This window comes from Amblyraja radiata, chromosome 34, assembly GCF_010909765.2.
Source record: "Amblyraja radiata isolate CabotCenter1 chromosome 34, sAmbRad1.1.pri, whole genome shotgun sequence".
Classification (NCBI taxonomy): Eukaryota; Metazoa; Chordata; class Chondrichthyes; order Rajiformes; family Rajidae; genus Amblyraja; species Amblyraja radiata.
This window is the reverse complement of record NC_045989.1, coordinates 17664319-17682394: the sequence shown is the minus strand read 5'-3', so window position 1 is coordinate 17682394 and position 18076 is coordinate 17664319. Positions and strand designations below refer to the sequence as shown.

Below are 18076 nucleotides of genomic sequence, written 5' to 3'. Positions count from 1 at the left end.
GTGAAATTTAACCCATCACTTCTGGTCACTATGCCTGTAGTGCAATTGGACATTTCATGCTACCATTCATCATGCAATGCTCTTAGAGTGTCGCCAGGGGAAATTGGATCGCAACATTCTGCTTCACTAAATATATTGGCCACTTGCAGAGAAACGTGCGTATGCAGGACTTAATGCAACTGCACAATTTTTGTTTAGTTTAGTTTATAGTCATGTGTACCGAGGTACAGTGAAAAGCAGTTTTTTTCCCAGCTAACCAGTCAGCAGAAAGACAATCCACGATTACAATCGAGCCATCCACAGTGTACAGATACATGATAAATTGAATAATCTTTTACATAATGGTTGCATATTTATGCAATCAGTTGCAAAACTACTTACTTGCTGCTTATTGTGCCCCCTGGCAAGTAGGGCAGCAACAAACGTTCTCCACTTAGTGTTGATTCCTTCAGTTGCTGTTTCCATTACATATTTGTTTTACGAGACAGAGTTGTTAGCACTGTGCTCAACCTGGAGGACCAGTGGATCGCTCTTCATCTCGCCTTTACCCTTCGACCTGTCCAGCATGGGAGACCCTAACAGGAGACGAATCTCCCGCTGGCATAGCTCTAGGGGTCACTGAGACACACAAGCTCCCCAACCACGACAAGGTTGCAATCCAACGGGGAGCAGTAGCAGGACATCCTGCCACAATTGCCATTTCTGCGCTTGCCAATTTCTTGCTGTGGGTGTTTCTGTGGTGGTCCTGTTAGATGTGCTACATGAACAAGGGTTGCAGAGCAGATAATAGAAACGGGCCAGCTCATCAAGACCTCCAAGTTTGAAAGGATGGAAGAAAAGCCCCATGACAGTCATCCAAGTGATCCACACTCCTATCTCCAGCTCTCTCAGCTCTCTGAGCAGCAACATATCTGGACACCATGCGAGAGATCTCTGGCCTTTGGAGAAAGCTACAGCTGTGCTTTAACTTAGTGGCTATCAGACATTGCTGATATATTTGCATCATTATGGGCAGTGCTGGCAATGATGTTGTATTTCCATCTGGTATATAAGGTTTTGTTTCTACACAACACTGAAGAAAAAGGGATTGTCTACATTTGCTTGTGAAGGAAGATCCATACTAAGTACACCTGGGAACATAAGAACTAGAAACAGGAGTACACCACATGAATCTTTTGAACTTCCTATGCCATTGTGTAGGATTGTGACTGATCTCATTGTGATCTTAGCTTTGCACTCCTGTGTACACCCGCCAACATTTCACTCCATTGATTATCAAGAATTAATCTACTTTTGCCTTAAAAATATGCAAAGACTCTGCTTCCACCACCCTTTGAGGAAAATCATCAGATCACTTAAGAAGAAAGTATTTAATCTCATCTCTAACTGGGTGACCTCGTATTTTTAATTAGTGACTCCTTGTTTTAGATTCTCCCACAAGAGGAAATATCCTCTCCACATCCACTCTGTCAAGATCTCTCAGTAATGTATGTGCTGCCTGAAAATTTAGGAACTGATATATCAGAATGGAAAACTTGCCATTGATCTTGAAAAGGAATTACTTGTGGCCAATTCCATTTGTTGAGGATAGACACAAAAAGCTGGAGTAACTTAACGGGTCAGGCAGCATCTCTGGAGAAAAGGAATAGGTGACGTTTCGGGTCGAGACCCTTCTTCAGACTGAGAGTCAGGGGAAAGGGAAATGAGAGATATAGATGGTGATACAGATAGAAATAGAACAAATGAATGAAAGATATGCAAAAAAGTTGAGATAGAGGTAACAAGCCATTGTTATCTGTGAGCTAGATGAAAATGAGTTACAGTGAAAATGAGTTTTCACCCAGCCCACAGCTAACAATGGCTAACAAAGACTCCCACTTGTCATTGGTTTAAAAGTCCAGTGAAAGGTGAAAACTCTGCTGCAAGCATTGTCCTTTTGGGTGAGCTATTAAACTGACGGATCAAATGATCTTTTAAATGATGAAAGGATCCCAAAGCACCATCAGTCATTTATCTCATTGCCATTTGTAGAATGCCTGCCCTTTCCCAGTTCTGAAGAAGGATCTCGGATCTGAATTAGTATCTGTTTCTCTTTCTATAGACGCTGCCTAAGGAGCTGATTGTTCTCAGTATTTTCTATTTTTATTTTGAATTATCCTCAAATGCATTATTTCATTTAATGTGGTACTTGCTGTGTTTAAATTTGTTTTAAAACTACTCTGCATGCCAAAATGTCCTAAGAAATCAGTCGGTGGGTGTATGGAACAAGCTGCCAGAGGAGGTAGTTGAAGCTGGGACTATCCCATCGTTTAAGAAACAGTTAGACAGTTACATGGATAGGACAGGTTTGGACGGATCTGAACCAAGCACAGGAAAATGGGACTAGTGTAGCTGGGACATTGTTGGTGGTGTGGGCGAGTTGGACCAAAGGGCCTGTTTCCACACTGTATCACTCTATGACTCTATGACTAAGCATGTGCCCAACATAGCAAATATCATCCAGTTATATCAGTCCATTTCAGAAACAACGCTTCAATAATACACGATGTAAGCATTTTGCAATGTGTTGAAGCCATGAAAACATAGCATGCATACTTTCGTAAGCTGTTATTGTCACTGTGGGAACAATTCTTTATTTTTATTTGAAAAGGGATAAATAGTTGGAAAGGGTTTGCTCAGTCATGGGGAAAGATCAAAGGAATAGTCTAATTGGATAATAATTTCAAAGCGTTGGCATTCATTATCTCAGTTGACCAAATGGCTTCCTGTTAATATATTTGGATGTGATTGTTGCCTTGCTACCACTCCTAACCGGATTATAAACTAAAAACAACTTGGAACATAACAAGCTTTTTGCTGGAAATATATACATAGCAATATAACTTTGATAAATGAGAATAGAGGAAATCTGGGCAAGAGAAACAATTTTAACAGAGTGGGTGAATGATTAAAATCATATCTATGGACTCCCTGTAGTGACAGATTTTCATATCGTTCAAGGAATCTTTCCTCTAGTCACTATGTTTGAAGACAGGGGATAATCCTGACACACTCCCACACTTGCTACTTTTGCATCGGGACAGATAACAACTCGGGCAAACTTAGATGTCATAATCCTCAGCAAAATGTCAACTCAAACTTGTGGAAATCCTACCATCCCCAGATTCACTGGTACAAATTGTTGTAGATGTTGGATCATACTGCCCCAAAACAGCCCATTCGCCTCAACACAGCCCTACCGACCGGGGGCACCCTTATTAATCCCATTTTCCACAATTCACCTATTATCTTAATTGCCGTGGGGTTTCAAAAGTGCTTTTAAACAAAAAATCAATCCCCATGCACTGGCTGATCTTATAGAGATGTACAAAATCATGAGGGAAGTAGATAGGATGAATGCAGAGTCTCTTACCCAGAGTAGGGTACATAAGAACATGAGGATATAGGTGTAAGGGGAGAAGGGAACGATTTAGTGGGAACCTGAGGGACAATTATTTTCTCACAAAGGGTGGTGGGAATATGGAATGAGCTGCCAGAGGAGGTGGTTGAGGCAGGTATTAATAATAATAAGCCTTTATTGTCATTGTACTTAGAAATACAGCGGAATTAGGAGAGCTACTCCTGATCAGTGCAACCAAAATAAGTCCAAACAAGACAAAAACACAACCAATACATTCAATACTTTATTTAACTGCTTAAAATAGTAGATAAATTATAATTATCACACCTAGGTAGAACATTGCACGGGGAGAATATTACTCTTTAAAATTAAATAGATACTTTAAAAGAATTAAAAAAAAGAAGAAATATTAACTGAGTGGTCTGTTTTATAGTGGATGACCGCATTCGCATGTCGTGTGGATATTTGAGGAATTTAGAGTTCTAATGGCCCAGGGAAAGAAACTGTTCTTGAGTCTGTTTGTCCGGCTTTTGACGCACCCGTACCGCCTCCCAGAGGGTAGGAGGTTGAACAGGAACTGTCCAGGATGTGAAGGGTCTTTGATTATTTTCCTGGCTCTACAGAGGCACCGAGAGCTGGAGATGTCTTCCAGAAAAGACAGAGGGCAGCCGATGATTTTCTGGGCGGTTTTGATCACTCTCTATAGTGCTGTCCTGTCTGCTGCTGAGCAGCCGGCACATCACACCGTGGTACAATATGCCAATATATAACAGTATTTAAAAAACATTTGGACATATGGATGGGGTAGGAAAGTTTTAGAGGGATATGGGACAAATGCAGGCAGGTGGGTCAACTGTAGATAGGGCATTTTGGTTGGCATGGCAAGTTGAGCCAAAGGGCTTGTTTCTGTGCTGTATGATGCTATGACTCTATGACTTGGTAAAGGCATCTGAGATGAGTGTCCTTGTCAAAGGAGGGAGAATGAGGAAGGCACAAAGGAGGGGGTGGCTTTCCTTTAGAAATGTGAAGGATCTACTTGTAACTTGGTAAATCCATTCACTGTTCACATTCCTGCCATTAGAACATATAATGGCTTGTTATATTGTTCCCTCACGCTGTTCATCCTGTCCAGTAGAATATTTTATCGTCAGATAATTGTATCAATTATATCTGTCATTGCAAGCTCAAATACTGTTTTCAGCAATTCTGTGCACCAAAATATCCTAAGTGATTAGTGAATAACCAAGGATCAGACATAACAAATGCTATCTTACCTAGCCTCTTATCTTATTGTTATCTGGTCTGAAGAAGGGTCTTGACCTGAAATGTCACCTATTCCTTTTCTCCAGAGGTGCTGCCAGCGTTTTGTGACTATTGTTGCTTGAGTTTGACTTGATTGTACTTATGTATAGTATTATTTGATATGACTGGATAGCATGTAAAATGAAGCTTTTTAAGTGTACCTCTGTACACACGACAATTATAATAAACCTAAACGTCTCATTCCTCACAAATAATGAAACCATTGTTACACATTGAGAATGGTAATTCTATATTGAGTGAGGGGGGTTCAGTTTTGAGACTGATAATTCTCTATTGTGGATGAATAACAATGGGATCGGCACTGAGGGCAAATGTTCTGTTCTGAGGATAATCTGTTTTATGTTGTAAGCCTGCCCTGACCAGGATCCAGATCTCCAAATATGGAACCCTGGACATAACAAGGAACACCATGCCCACATTGGACGTAATCGGAAACTGCTTCTATCATCTTCAGCGACAGTCAATTCTATTCATATCTTTGATGGAGGTACATCTTGACTTTTGTTATTTAAGAGGCTTGAAGCAAATGTAGTTTCTTTTCACAGAAAGAAAGATAAAGACTCAATTAACCTTGGTCAATAAAAATGTAACCTGGTTCTATATTATTTTGTCACCATATCACCAATATAATTCTGCAATCGAGCGTTGGTTTATATGAAACAATAAAACCATTGCTCCAGCAGAATGTAGTTATATTGGTAATTTGATAATCAAACGAAAGTTAGATTGAGTAAACTGATCCTATTTGTTGAAAATTTATGCAATTGGATTCGCCGAAGCCGTAATGTGAAAATATATATTTTTTAAAGATAACGGAAACTGAGCAAGTTATTTGGCCCTTTCACGGAGGTATTGGTGATATTTGGATGTATAGAGGGACAGGTAGTACAAGAGTAGAGAACATGAATTAAAACTAGCAAATGCTAAAAACGTTCAGCAGATCAGGTAGGATCAATGGGGGAAAAAAGTCAACGTTTCTGTTCGAAGATTCTTGGGCGGTCACAGTGGCGCAGCGGTAGAGTTGCTGCCTTACAGCGAATGCTGCGCCGGAGACCTGGGTTCGATCCCGACTACGGGTGCTATCTGTACGGAGTTTGTACGTTCTCCCCGTGACCTGCATGGGTTTTCTCAGAGATCTTCGGTTCCCTCTCGCACTCCAAAGACGTACAGGTTTGCAGGTTAATTGGTTTGGTAAATGTAAAAATCGTCCTTAGTGAGTGGAGGATAGTGTTAATGTGCGGAGATCACTGGTCGGCATGGACCCGGTGGGCCGAAGGGCCTGTTTCCATGCTGTATCCCTAAACTAAACTCTTGTGTCAGAAGCAGGATAGTGAGAAAAACAAATTGGTTTGAAGTTACAGAGAAGGTTGGGGTGAGAAGGGGAATAGTAACGGCAGAGAGATTAACTGTGATAGGGTGAGGTCAGGTAGCAAGGAAAAATTAGACAAGGTGTTGGAGTAACTCGGCGGGTCAGGCAGCATCTCTGGAGAAGAAGGACGGGTGACATTTCGGGTCGGGACCCTTCTTCAGAAGCGTCTGAAACTTCAGCCATCCATTTTCTTCAGAGCTGCTGCCTGATCTGCTGCGTTACTCCAGAACCTTGTGTCTATCTTTGGTATAAACCAGCACCTGCAGTTCCTTGTTCCTGCAAGGAAATATTGATGAATTGGTGCCAGCAGACAAAGAGCGAGAATTCAAGAAAAGAAGTATAAAACTTTACAAAACTCTGAATGGTCAGACCTGCCCAGCAGACCAGGCTGTGCTAATGAAGAAAGGACCATTGGGCCTTTATCACTGAAGGATAATGTACAGCAGAAATGGCCAGTCCTAATATGGCCAGAGGAAGGATATAACCAGAAATTGTATCTTCCGTTGCTGAGTCCCAAAGGCTGCAGATTTCCCTGACGGAAGATGAGGAGTTGCTGCTCAAGCTTACGTTGGGATTGTTGCAACAGTGCAGGAGGCTTCAGATAGACAGGTCAGGCAGGGAGCGGAATTCAGAATTGAAGTAGTATCTTCAAGGTTGCCCGTGCAATCTGAACAAGTGTTTCACAAAATCCAATAAAACCTACCGCACATCCTAAAAAATTCAAATGTGTACTGGTGTCATTAACCACAAGGCTGCATACTACGAACTGCAAAGTGAGCAAAAGTCTGAGGGTCACTGTTTTAGCTAGCATGAAAATAGCCTCATCCATTGCTGTAAATGTCTTAATGCTGTAAGAACTAGTACATATACATGCAGGGTGGGCTCCTCTTATGTTTTGTGACAGTCTATAAAATTATATATATTTTTTTATCTTCTTAAGGCAAACTAGTCATTTCAGACAGTGGCAAAGATCCTATTGTTCTTCGGACACGAAATATCCTGATTGAAGATGGCGGGGAGTTTCATGTGGGAAGTGAAGATTGCCCCTTTCAAAGAGATGTCACCATCATTTTGTATGGAAGGTAAATAGAGTTCAAGATTAATGTTGCAGAATTAATTGCCCTTGAGCATATTTTTGATGTTGAGCAGGGAAGGGAATGTCGTGCACACTGCACCATTTTATATCTACTTAATGATCAATCACCATCTGTAATTTGGCCAACAACGGTTGTGTTGTTGGCGAACTTGAGGATGGAATTCGAGGAATTGAGGAACTATCTCAAGTAGGCGCTACTCATTCGAATATCATAGCTCTCAGTTTTAATTTCTGTTGACTTTCTTGCTCTTGTATGCACACAGCACCCATGAGAATAGATTATTCAATGAAGTAATTAGCACTGTGAACCAGGAGAAATAGACTTTGTCCACCCTGGTCACAGGCAACGTGCAAGTTTCTGCTGGGGCATTGTCATACGAGTCCTGGCAGCGTAAATCTTTTGTGTACTATTTCCAGTTTAGCCATCATTCCTCTTACAGGATGACTAAAACTGAGCACAATATTCCCAATGTGGCCTCACCAATGTCTTGTGCAATTGCATCATGACGTATAACCCATCTTCTACATTCATTATCCTTACTGATGAAGGCCAGCATGAGAAAACCTGCTTCACCACCCTTTCTGGGGAATATGCACTTGTACTCCTTAGGCCCCTCTATTCCACATCTCTCCCCAGTACCTGTGAAAGTCTTTCCCTGGTTAACTTTGCAAATTGTATACTTATGTGTGGCTTCCAGATGTATTTTGCTACCCTAGTGATCTCATGCAGTGCTCCCCCAAAGGCTGAAGATATCTCATGTTCTATTTCACACTGAGGTTCTTGTGATAGTTTCGTTTTTAATTTGGTTTGGAGATTTCGGTCCAAACCAGTGCAAAAACAGTCCAGCAACACCATGCAAAGCAGCGATCACCCCTTCCACTAGCACTATCCTATACCCTAGGGACAATTTACAATTTTGCCAAAGCCATTTAACCTGTACACCAGAGCACCCGGAGAAAACCCACACGGTCACAGGGAGAACAAACAAACTCCATACAGACAGCACCAGTAGTCGGGATCGATCCTGGGTCACCGGCGTTGTAAGGCAGCCACTCTACCGCTGCACCACAGTGCTGCCCTGTGGCACCGAGTGCAGGGAATTGCACTCTGAGAAATCTGAGTGGGTATAACGTCCTCTTGAGAGGTCGCCGTACCTTTTTAGCAGCCTGGTCAGCCCTGTGCCTCTGTCCCACTGCTGTTCATGATGTATTTAACGGAAATGGAGGAAGTGATTTGTACAGACAACTTGAAATCAGTAACTGATCCTTCATGTCCTGGCTATCAGATCTGCACAGAAACTAGATAACCCTCAGTGAGGTGTTCATCAACTGACATCCCAAGCCTTTCTGCCATCTACAACACATAAAGCAGGAGTTTGATGAAATATTTTCCACTTGCCTGATCTATGCAACTCCAGACGCAGTTAGGTTGTTCTACAGCATCCAGGGCACGGTAACCTGCTTGATCGATATCCCATTCACCATCTTAGACATGCATTCCATTTACCAATAACTCACCGTGGCTTTAATGTGCACAAAATGCACTCCCCGCATATTAATTAGGAGTAGTTATAGGCCACTTGTTCTTCAAGCCTGCTTCACCATTCAATACAAAGTATTTGCAATCTCAAATTTATTTTCCAATACAACCACGGTAACCTTGAAGTAGAAACTATCTACTTCTGTCTGAAAAATATTCAAACTGTCTGCGTTCACTGCTCATTAGGGAAGAGAGTTCCAAAGACCTGAGATGCTGATAGAGAAAATTTTTTTTTTTTTTTTTTGCCATTTCTGCCTTAAATGGATGACAGATTATTAAACCGTGATCCTGGTTCAAGATTCTCCCCCACTCTCCAAGTTACTCACCTTGGCTACTGTGACAACATCTCAAACCTGTTCGTCACACAGGAACACCTAGTGCTACAGGGTTATATAACATCTGACTTGGATATATATATATATATCGCCTTTCTTCCATCGTAACTTTATCTAAATCCATGACCTTTATTCCCAAGAACACTGTGGGAGCACTTTAATCAGAAGGACCGCAGCAGTACAAGAAGGTGCTGACCTCCAGCATATTCAAAAGTGAATGAACGATGAATGATATTTTATTGTCACAGTGATATTCTTTGTTTTACATACCCAAGGTATGCAAAGAGTCGCCACATAACGGGCACTGGCAAAGTTACACAGTGTTCCATTTTACTTAAATCATTTTTAACACATTCCATTTGTGGTCCCTCTTAGTTCTTGGTGGTTCCCCCGTGCCGGGTCCTCCTTTGTTCTCCCTCTCGGGAGAATAAGCTGCCAGCTTTGCCATATCCCGAAAGATAAATAAATAAAATTAAATACCACAGGTGAGGACATTATCTGCTGGTGAGCACATTCTGGCTGTGAAGGTGTTAAAATAAGCTGCAGTTGAATTGCTGATCTCCAAAATAAGAGCATGGTATCAAATTATACATGCTGATTCATGACACGTTTTACATGTTCTGGATTCATTCAGCAGTTATCCACAAATGTTTTTGCTAAAACTAGAGTGACTCACTCCACAATGACCTACAATTGACACCATTCTGAAACTCTCAGCCCATATGTAGCTAGTAAAACTGACCAATAAAGATCCCTATCTCCTGCTGGTAAAGCCTGTCCCATATGGTCAATGAAAATTTAAACAATACTTTCTCAGGTGCTGGTTTAATTCCTGACATGTTTAATTTGTGTTAAAACACTGAACAGTATTGGGAATACTCAGCCGATCGGGCAACACCTGAGAAGGAAACCATTTCAGTTCAATGACTTCATCAACTGATCAATGACTTCATCAACCTGAATCATTGTCCTCTCCTCTCTGGGTTTTTTCTTTAGGGTTTTTTTTCCATATTTTCAGCATCTGTGGTTTAAAAAATATATATCATTATTTACTGTTTTATTTGTAGATCTGATGAAGAAACGGAAAATATTCATAGCTACTTTGGGCTGAAGTATATTGGTGTTAGTCGAGGAGGGACACTGGAGATTCATGGAGCTCATAAACTGTCCTGGACATTTTTGAACAGTACCCTGCATCCTGGTGGAATGAGAGAAGGCGGCTATTATTTTGAAAGGAGCTGGGGACATCGAGGCATCATTGTTCATGTCATTAATCAGCTTGGAGATGTGATCCATTCAGACAGGTATGATTTCACAGAGGCGGAGTAGACTTGGAGTCATACAGTGTGGAAACAGGCCCTTTGGCCCAACTTGCCCACACCGGCCAACATGTCCCAGCTACGCTTGTCCCACCTGCCCACGTTTGATCCATATCCCTCCAAACCTGTCCTGTCAATGTACCTGTCTAACCGTTTCTTAAATGTTGGGATAGTCCCAGCCTCAACTATGACAGCTTGTTCCATACACCCACCACCCTTTGTGTGAAAAAGTTACCCCTCGAATTCCTATTAAATCTTTTCCCTTTCACCTTAAACCTATGTCCTCTGTTCCTCGATTCACCTACTCTAGGCAAGAGACTTTGTGCATCAACCCGACCTATTCCTATAGATTATTGATTTTATACATGATTTTATACTTGAATGGTCCAGTTCTACTCCTATCACTTATGACCTTATTTAAATTGGAGCATTGAACTTTTTATCCCTGCTTCTCTGCTGCTCTGATACACAGGTTGGATCTGCGCCTGTTAGTTTTATTGTTCAGTGTGCTTCTGTTTCCATTCCATGAACAAGGGTTCTGTGTGCATGTTTCTTATCTCTCAATATGATTGATGGATTTAATATACAAATGTCCAATTATGGGTTTTTTTTAAAAATAAAACAGATTTGATACGTATAAAAGCACAGATGAAAGTAAGAGACTTGCTGAGTACTTGGACAGAGTTAAAAAAGGCCTGATAATATCGGTGGCTGTGAATGACGAAGGATCGACAAAGCTGGATGAGTTTGCCAGGAATGCCCTGTCAAAGCTGGGCAGCAAGTATTTCAGACGCCTGGGGTTCAGGTACAACTTTTAAAATATTAAGTTTTTATTTTGTTGTTAAAGGAAAACCTGAAATATAAAACAACAATGATACCTTAGATAACTTCAGTGCCTCTCTTGACTTGCAAGCAATTTCTCAGTCACTAAACATTCAGATTATAGGCCAGTAATCAGCCCCATTTTTCAAATGTCGGAACATTACTGCTGCCATTATGCACAATTTCATTCTGATAAGATGTATTCAACAGCAATTATTGATAGGCAGTGATAGCAAAATAATGTTCTTTGAGGTAAACCCATTTAAGTTACTGAGTTTTGTTCATCCATAAAAGCCTAGCATCTCTGGCCACAAATATGATATGGTTGTTTGACTCAAATAAAACATAGCAACAAAATCAGTCACCTCGGCAAACTCCACCTTCAACACATCTCTCAATATCTCGATGTGGTATCTAAACGCTTTGCATCACTTCATGAATTCTACGTTTCTCTGAATTAATTTTGTGCTATGTTTCTGTTAACTTGCAAACATTATCTCTCTACATTACCTCTGTCTGTTCTTTTAGCTCTCTCACAGTTATGCTCTCCTATTTATGTAGTTTATGTCAATTGAATTCTCCTTCCAGATCCAGATGTGAATTTTTAGCAATTTTGAGTCACTTATACAATTCAATGGATCTATGAATAAGAATCTCCATTAATATTTTCACTGCATTTCTGGCCGTACTCCTACAGAACATGTCTCCCCGACTTACGCAAGGGTTCCATGAACCCTTGCACAAGTCAGATTTTACCCGTCGGAATCACCATCCCCATCCCCTGCCCAAAATAAGTCACTAAGAGTATTAACTGTCCCAGTGGCATCTGGCTGCATCCAGGGCACTTTCTGCAGTACACATCCTTCTGGGTAAGCACCACCGCCATTGTCGGCTTGTGTTCCGTCTCACCGTTGGGGCACTTTCTGTGGGGCATGGTATTCTGGGTAAACACTGCCGCCATTGTCAGCTTGTTTCCAATGTCAAATTGAGTGGTCGTACATTATTATGGAATTACAAGCTGCCTTGATTGCACCAGGGACTGAATACAGAATTGTTTGTGCAAATGTGAGTTGACGCAAGTCCCCTATTGCGTAAGTCGGGCAGTGTCTGTACTATAAAAATAGGTGTAGGAGCAGACCATACTCCCTTTCATCTCTGCTCTGCCATGAGTCAAGATCGGGGCAGAACTGCTACCTGTCTGTTTTCCTATCTGATTTCCTCTTGATTCCCCACCTCAATTTCACAGATAGATGCTACTTCAATATTATATTACTGTAAAAATATACTAATCCCATTTTATTCCTCCTATATTCTCATCAAATCTCCTCACATTCCACCACATACCCATACAGAAGGGCAATGGACAGGGGTCAACTGAAGAAGGGTCACAACCCCGAGCTGTGGGGTACTAATTGTGCTACTGCTCCATCTGGACTTTCCTGTCTTTGCCCCAGAAGGACCCACTATTACATTATTACTTTATTGCTCTCTATTTATATTTCTTGCAAGTTAACTCACATACTCAATGTTCTTTTTTTTTTTAATCCATTCATCCTTTGATGTTTTATAAAATCTTCCAAACTTTTGGTTTCACTGATTTCTTTTAATGAGATTTTTTTTTAGTTGCCTATGGGCATAACACTTTCCCCATGGAATTTTAATTTTACTTTGCATCATTGATGACGATTTTCAGCGATTACTTCAAATACATACCTTTATACAGAGAGTGGTGGATGCGTGGAACATACCAGTGGAAACAGTTGCCATAGTGGTGTTTACGAGGCACATGAATATGCAGGGATTGGATGGTTATAGATCCAGTACAGGCAGTGGACATCAATTTGGTATCCTGTTGCAAACTGACGTTGTGGGCCGAAAGGCCTGCCCTGTGCAGTACAGTTCTATGTAATATCATTGCTACTCTCCCTCTTTTTCCGTTCTTTTCGTAATGTCTTAATACGTAGAATATCCCCACCATTAGTTTCCTATAACTATGTGGCTATAAAGATAATTAATTCAAATGTTAGTAGAGTCATATAGCCATACAGCATGGAAACAGACCCTTTGGCCCAACGTCGATGCTAACCAATATGCCCCATCTACGCTAGTCCAATCTGCCTGAAATCTGGCCCATATCCTTCTAAAGCTTTACTATCTAAGTATCTTTAATGTAGTTATTGTACACATACACCCATGTAGTACACATTTATGTTTAAGAATTCAAAATTTTATTCCCGTGAGCCTTACCCTCCTGCCTCTCCTGGCCTGTAATTGTAGCCCTATCTATAAACTGAGTTTTCCATTTGTCAATGCACAGGCTCCACGTGGTAAAGGTGGAAACCTTCTCATTTGAACAACTCTCATTTCCCCATTTCAGAGTCAGTGTTGCACGAAATAAGATCCTAATCATCCACATTATTCCTTGAGACACACATTTAATTCTCTTGCGCATTTCTCCATGTTCCAGTTTGCACGTCGGCTCACAATCCAGTGATTTTTTATTTTTTTTTAACCTTTTTAACGTTCTGCTTTCTAATTTGGTATTGAACACCTTAACTTTTTCACCCATATCTCATTTATTTGGTATAAATGTACTCAAAGTTCTTCCTCCCCAAAGAGGCCAGCAGTCAGCCAACATTAGAACAGAAACACGACCCTTCATTAGCACTTTGTCTTACACTTGATAGTTATTTCAGTTTCTCTGCCTGTAGTGACTGCCAGACCTGCTGAATGTTTCCTGCAGTTTCTGTCTTTATTTCAGATTTTCAGCAATGGCAGTTTTCTTTATTTTGATTTTCAGGCAGGCAACACAACCTTCAGGAGTCTGATCATGGCTGCACACAACCATATCCAGTCTCTGACTTTCTTATTGTCTACAATTACATAAAGGTTTTTATTCTCCCAATTGAATGAACAACCCAAGGTTGCTGGGGCCAATTTGCTGTTGTTGCCAGCATCAATCTTCCCCTCAAGTGAGAACAGTCTGAAGAATGACCCCAATTCAAAAGATCATCGATCCATTTCACTCCAAAGCTGCTGCCTGACAGAGCTCCTCCACCAGTTTGTTTCTTGCTCAAAATTAAAAAATATTTTCCAGACATATCAATGAATAGAAGGAAAGCTTGGGATTGAGCTATTATATTTTGATATAATAGAACAGAATATGTAACCATGATATGTTACGCCTAGAATATTTTGCCCCCAGCGTTTGTTTCCTACAACCTTGTCTATAATGACATTTAATTCAACCCCATTTAGAGTCATAGAGCCATACAGCATGGAAATTGTCCCTTTGGCCCAACTTGCCAATGCTAACCCAAGTTTCCCATCTATGCTAGTCCAACCTGCCCACGTTTGACCCATATCCATCTAAATCTTTCCTATCCATGTCCCTATCCAAATGCGTTGTTGATGTGTTGAGCATATACAATAAACCCAAATAATTTAAAAGACCTCTGTTCGTTCACCCCTCAACTTTCTTTGCTCGAGAAAAAAATGACATAGCTTGTCATCATTAGTTATGCATATACCTCAGTGTTTCTGGTATTATAATTGTGAATCTTTTCTGCCTCTACATCATTTTTATATTACAGTGACCAGAATTGTGTAGAGCATTCCAGCTAAGTTTGGATAAGAGTTTGATACGAACTAACTTTATTTCTTACAAACCACAAAGTGCTAAAGGAAATCTATCGATCAGACAGCTTCTATCAGATGCTGCCTAATCCGCTGTGTTCCTCCAATGCCTCGTGTTTTGCTCAAGACTCCTGCATCTGTAGTTCCTTATGCCTTGACATTATTTGTTAATCTGTTATGATATTATTAAAGGTCTTCTGAAAATCCAACTAAACTAGGTGAACTACATTATCATTCTCTACTTTCCCTGTTACCTTTAGTTTAGTTCAGAGATACAGCGCGGAAACATGCTCTTCGGTCCACCGAGTCCGCGCCGACCTGCGATCGCCGTACATTAACACTATCCAACACACACTGGGGACAATTTTACATTTATACCAAGTCAATTAACCTACAAATCTGTATGTCTTTGGAGTGTGGGAGGAAACCGAAGATCTCGGAGAAAACCCACGCAGCCTACGGGGAGAATGTATAAATTCCGTTCAGATAGCACCCATAGTCGGGATTGAACCCGGATCTCTGATGCTGTAAGGCATCAACTCTACTGCTGCACCATTATGCCACCCATTGTACCAATGACATGCACCTTTTATACAAAATACAATTAAGTCCATCAAGAAAGATTTCCCCTTTATAAATTTATACTGTCTGTTTTTTATCATTTTATTTTCCTAGATATTTTTCTATTCCCCCTTCCCCCCCCCCCCCCCCCCCCCCCTCCCCCATCTTAGTAGGAATTTCAATGTTTTTCTTGCTATTAATATTGAAGCAGTTGCTCCATAGCTCACTGCCCACAGTACTGCTAACATATAGGTACCATATAAGATACCACAACACTGTCTAGCTCTTCACCTTTTTCTAATAAATTATTTAAAATATAGTAATGCTTTTGAAATCTCTTTTTGAGATGGTATTAAATGCATGGATACAATCTATCAAGATGGAAATTTTATTCTGAGCATGATTGGTTAAGGATTTCTTTAAGTACACTTATCTCCTTGCTTATCTCAACTTCCAATGTCATGTCAACTTTCTCAGTCTTGCTACTAAATAATGTTTATACTACTGCCTTAGTTGAATATGGTTTATTGTCTTGTCTAGTCCTTAGTGACCCTATTCTGAGCTTTCCTTCTATTCATTGATATGTCTGGAAAATACTTTATAATTTTGGGCTAGAAACACAAACTGCTGGAGGAACTCTGTGGGCCAGGCAGCATCTGCGGAGAGAAATAGATAGATGATGATTTGGTGGGAGCCCTACTTCAGTGTAATAACATTGATAAGGAAGAAACAATGAATGAGGTGATTGAATTTTCAGGAGACATTTAGTCTTAGACTCGTACAACACGAAAATGGCCCCTTCAGCCCAACTTGACCGTGTCGACCAAGATCCCCTATTTACACAGGTCCCACCTGCCCATGTTTGGCCCATATCCCTGTTGTTCTAGCATCTGTCTGAACTACCTCCTCTGGAACCCAACAATCACCTATACACTGTTCTATGGTATCCTAGTTTCACATCCTACACATTCGGGGCAATTTACAGAAACCAACTAACTTACAAACCTTTTGAAAGTGGGATGAAACTGGAGTATCCGGAGAAAAACTACATGGTCACAGGGAGTACAAACTCAATACAGGCAGCAGCCACAGTCAGGATTGAACCTGGGTCCCTGGAGCTGTAAAGCTGCAATTCTACCTATGTGCCACTGTGCTGTATATCTCTATTATGGCATTAAACAAAATGTACAAATTGGAGTGGAGTACACAGTGACACTTAAGATCAGCTTGATAAGAAGATGCAACATGTGTTAATGGCAAAACCTCCATAATCACATCATCGGGGAAGTAATGTGGTTTATTGTGACACAGACTCTGGGCTGGTAATTTAATAATTTAATTCACTAGTTTTTGTCGTGGGAGTGGATTAGATGGAGAAGAGATGCTCAAGGCTTGAAATAAAACTGCAAGAGAGAGATAAATCTCACCAAATACCTGTCAATTAATGGGAATCATCAGATTTTCATTTACTGCCTCACTGGTTTAAAAGTTAAAAAATGGGTCAGATTTTAATGCTATTCAGGTACTTTGTACTTGCTGTGTTCAGATATTATCATTTTTAGAGCCTCTTTGAGAGGATTGGTTTCCAATGCTGGTGAATATTTTGCAGTTTTCTGCACTGTTGCATATGTGCCCATTCAAGGTTTGCTCTAACAGCAAGTTCTTTCCATTTAAATTTAAAGGCATCCTTGGAGCTTTGTCACTGTTAAAGGTTCCCCTGAATCTTCTGCTGAGGATCATGTTGTTTATCAAGGTAACCAAGAAGATATACCTTTACCAAATTACAGTAAGAATCGTCAGTTGAAATCAGTTTAATACATAGCTTCAGAATTAAAGGACGTTCCTTTAGGAAGGAGATGGGGAGGCGTTTCTTTAGTCAGAGGGTGGTGAATCTGTGGAATTCTTTGCCATAGAAGGCTGTGGAGGCCAAATCAATGGATATTTTTAGGGTAATAGATAGATTCTTGATTAGTACAGGTGTCAGGGGTTAGGGGAGAAGGCATGAAATGGGGTTAGGAGGGAGAGATAGATCAGCTATGTTTGAATGGCGGAGTAGACTTGATGGGCCGAATGGCCTAATCCTGCTCCTATCACTTATGACCTTATGACCTCAGTGCTGTGCTGGTGCTTGAGGGAATTGAATGGTTGTTTCCTGAATTCCCTGTGAACTCTCCTTGTAACAAGCCTTGAGAAATTGATCAAAGCAAAGACATTGTTTATGCCTGCATAAATATTCAGCCTTTATTATTCAAGAATATTTAGCAAAGTAATTTCCTGGAGCAATTTATTTGCTTGTGAAACATCTATTAAAAGAACAAACATGAATGTAAAGCTTTCAGGACAAGAAACATTATTTTGATCGGAATCCATTCTCTTGTTGGTGATCTCACAGGTGCCAGAGGATCCGCTGCAGCAAAAGTATTCAAACTTTTCCAGTCCCCAAATGGTGATCACTTTACTGTGGGTTCAGTAAGTGAGTGGGTACAAGGTAAGCAACAATGTATTGTCAGGGTTAATTTGTGCCTCAAAACAAATTCTCACATTGCAAAGTCTTTGACTTTCCAGGCTATGAAGCATTTAATGTATTAGTGCAATCCAGATGTGCTCAAATTGGCAAAAAGTGAATTACGTTTTTGAAAGAGATTGTCTATAAAATTAAAATATATATCCCTTTT

At 40.6% G+C, this 18076-nt stretch overlaps 1 protein-coding gene across 2 annotated transcripts in view; it reads left to right on the top strand.

Moving 5' to 3' along the window:
- LOC116991566 (cell migration inducing hyaluronidase 1) overlaps window positions 1–18076 on the top strand; it is a 122861-nt gene that overhangs the window by 48969 nt on the left and 55816 nt on the right. For both annotated transcript variants that reach the window (XM_033050270.1, XM_033050271.1), the window contains exons 3-8: window positions 5073–5210; window positions 7033–7174; window positions 10131–10367; window positions 11008–11187; window positions 17084–17154; window positions 17794–17889. In XM_033050270.1, the coding sequence (XP_032906161.1) occupies window positions 5073–5210; window positions 7033–7174; window positions 10131–10367; window positions 11008–11187; window positions 17084–17154; window positions 17794–17889 (864 nt within the window). The remainder of the gene's footprint in view (window positions 1–5072; window positions 5211–7032; window positions 7175–10130; window positions 10368–11007; window positions 11188–17083; window positions 17155–17793; window positions 17890–18076) is intronic.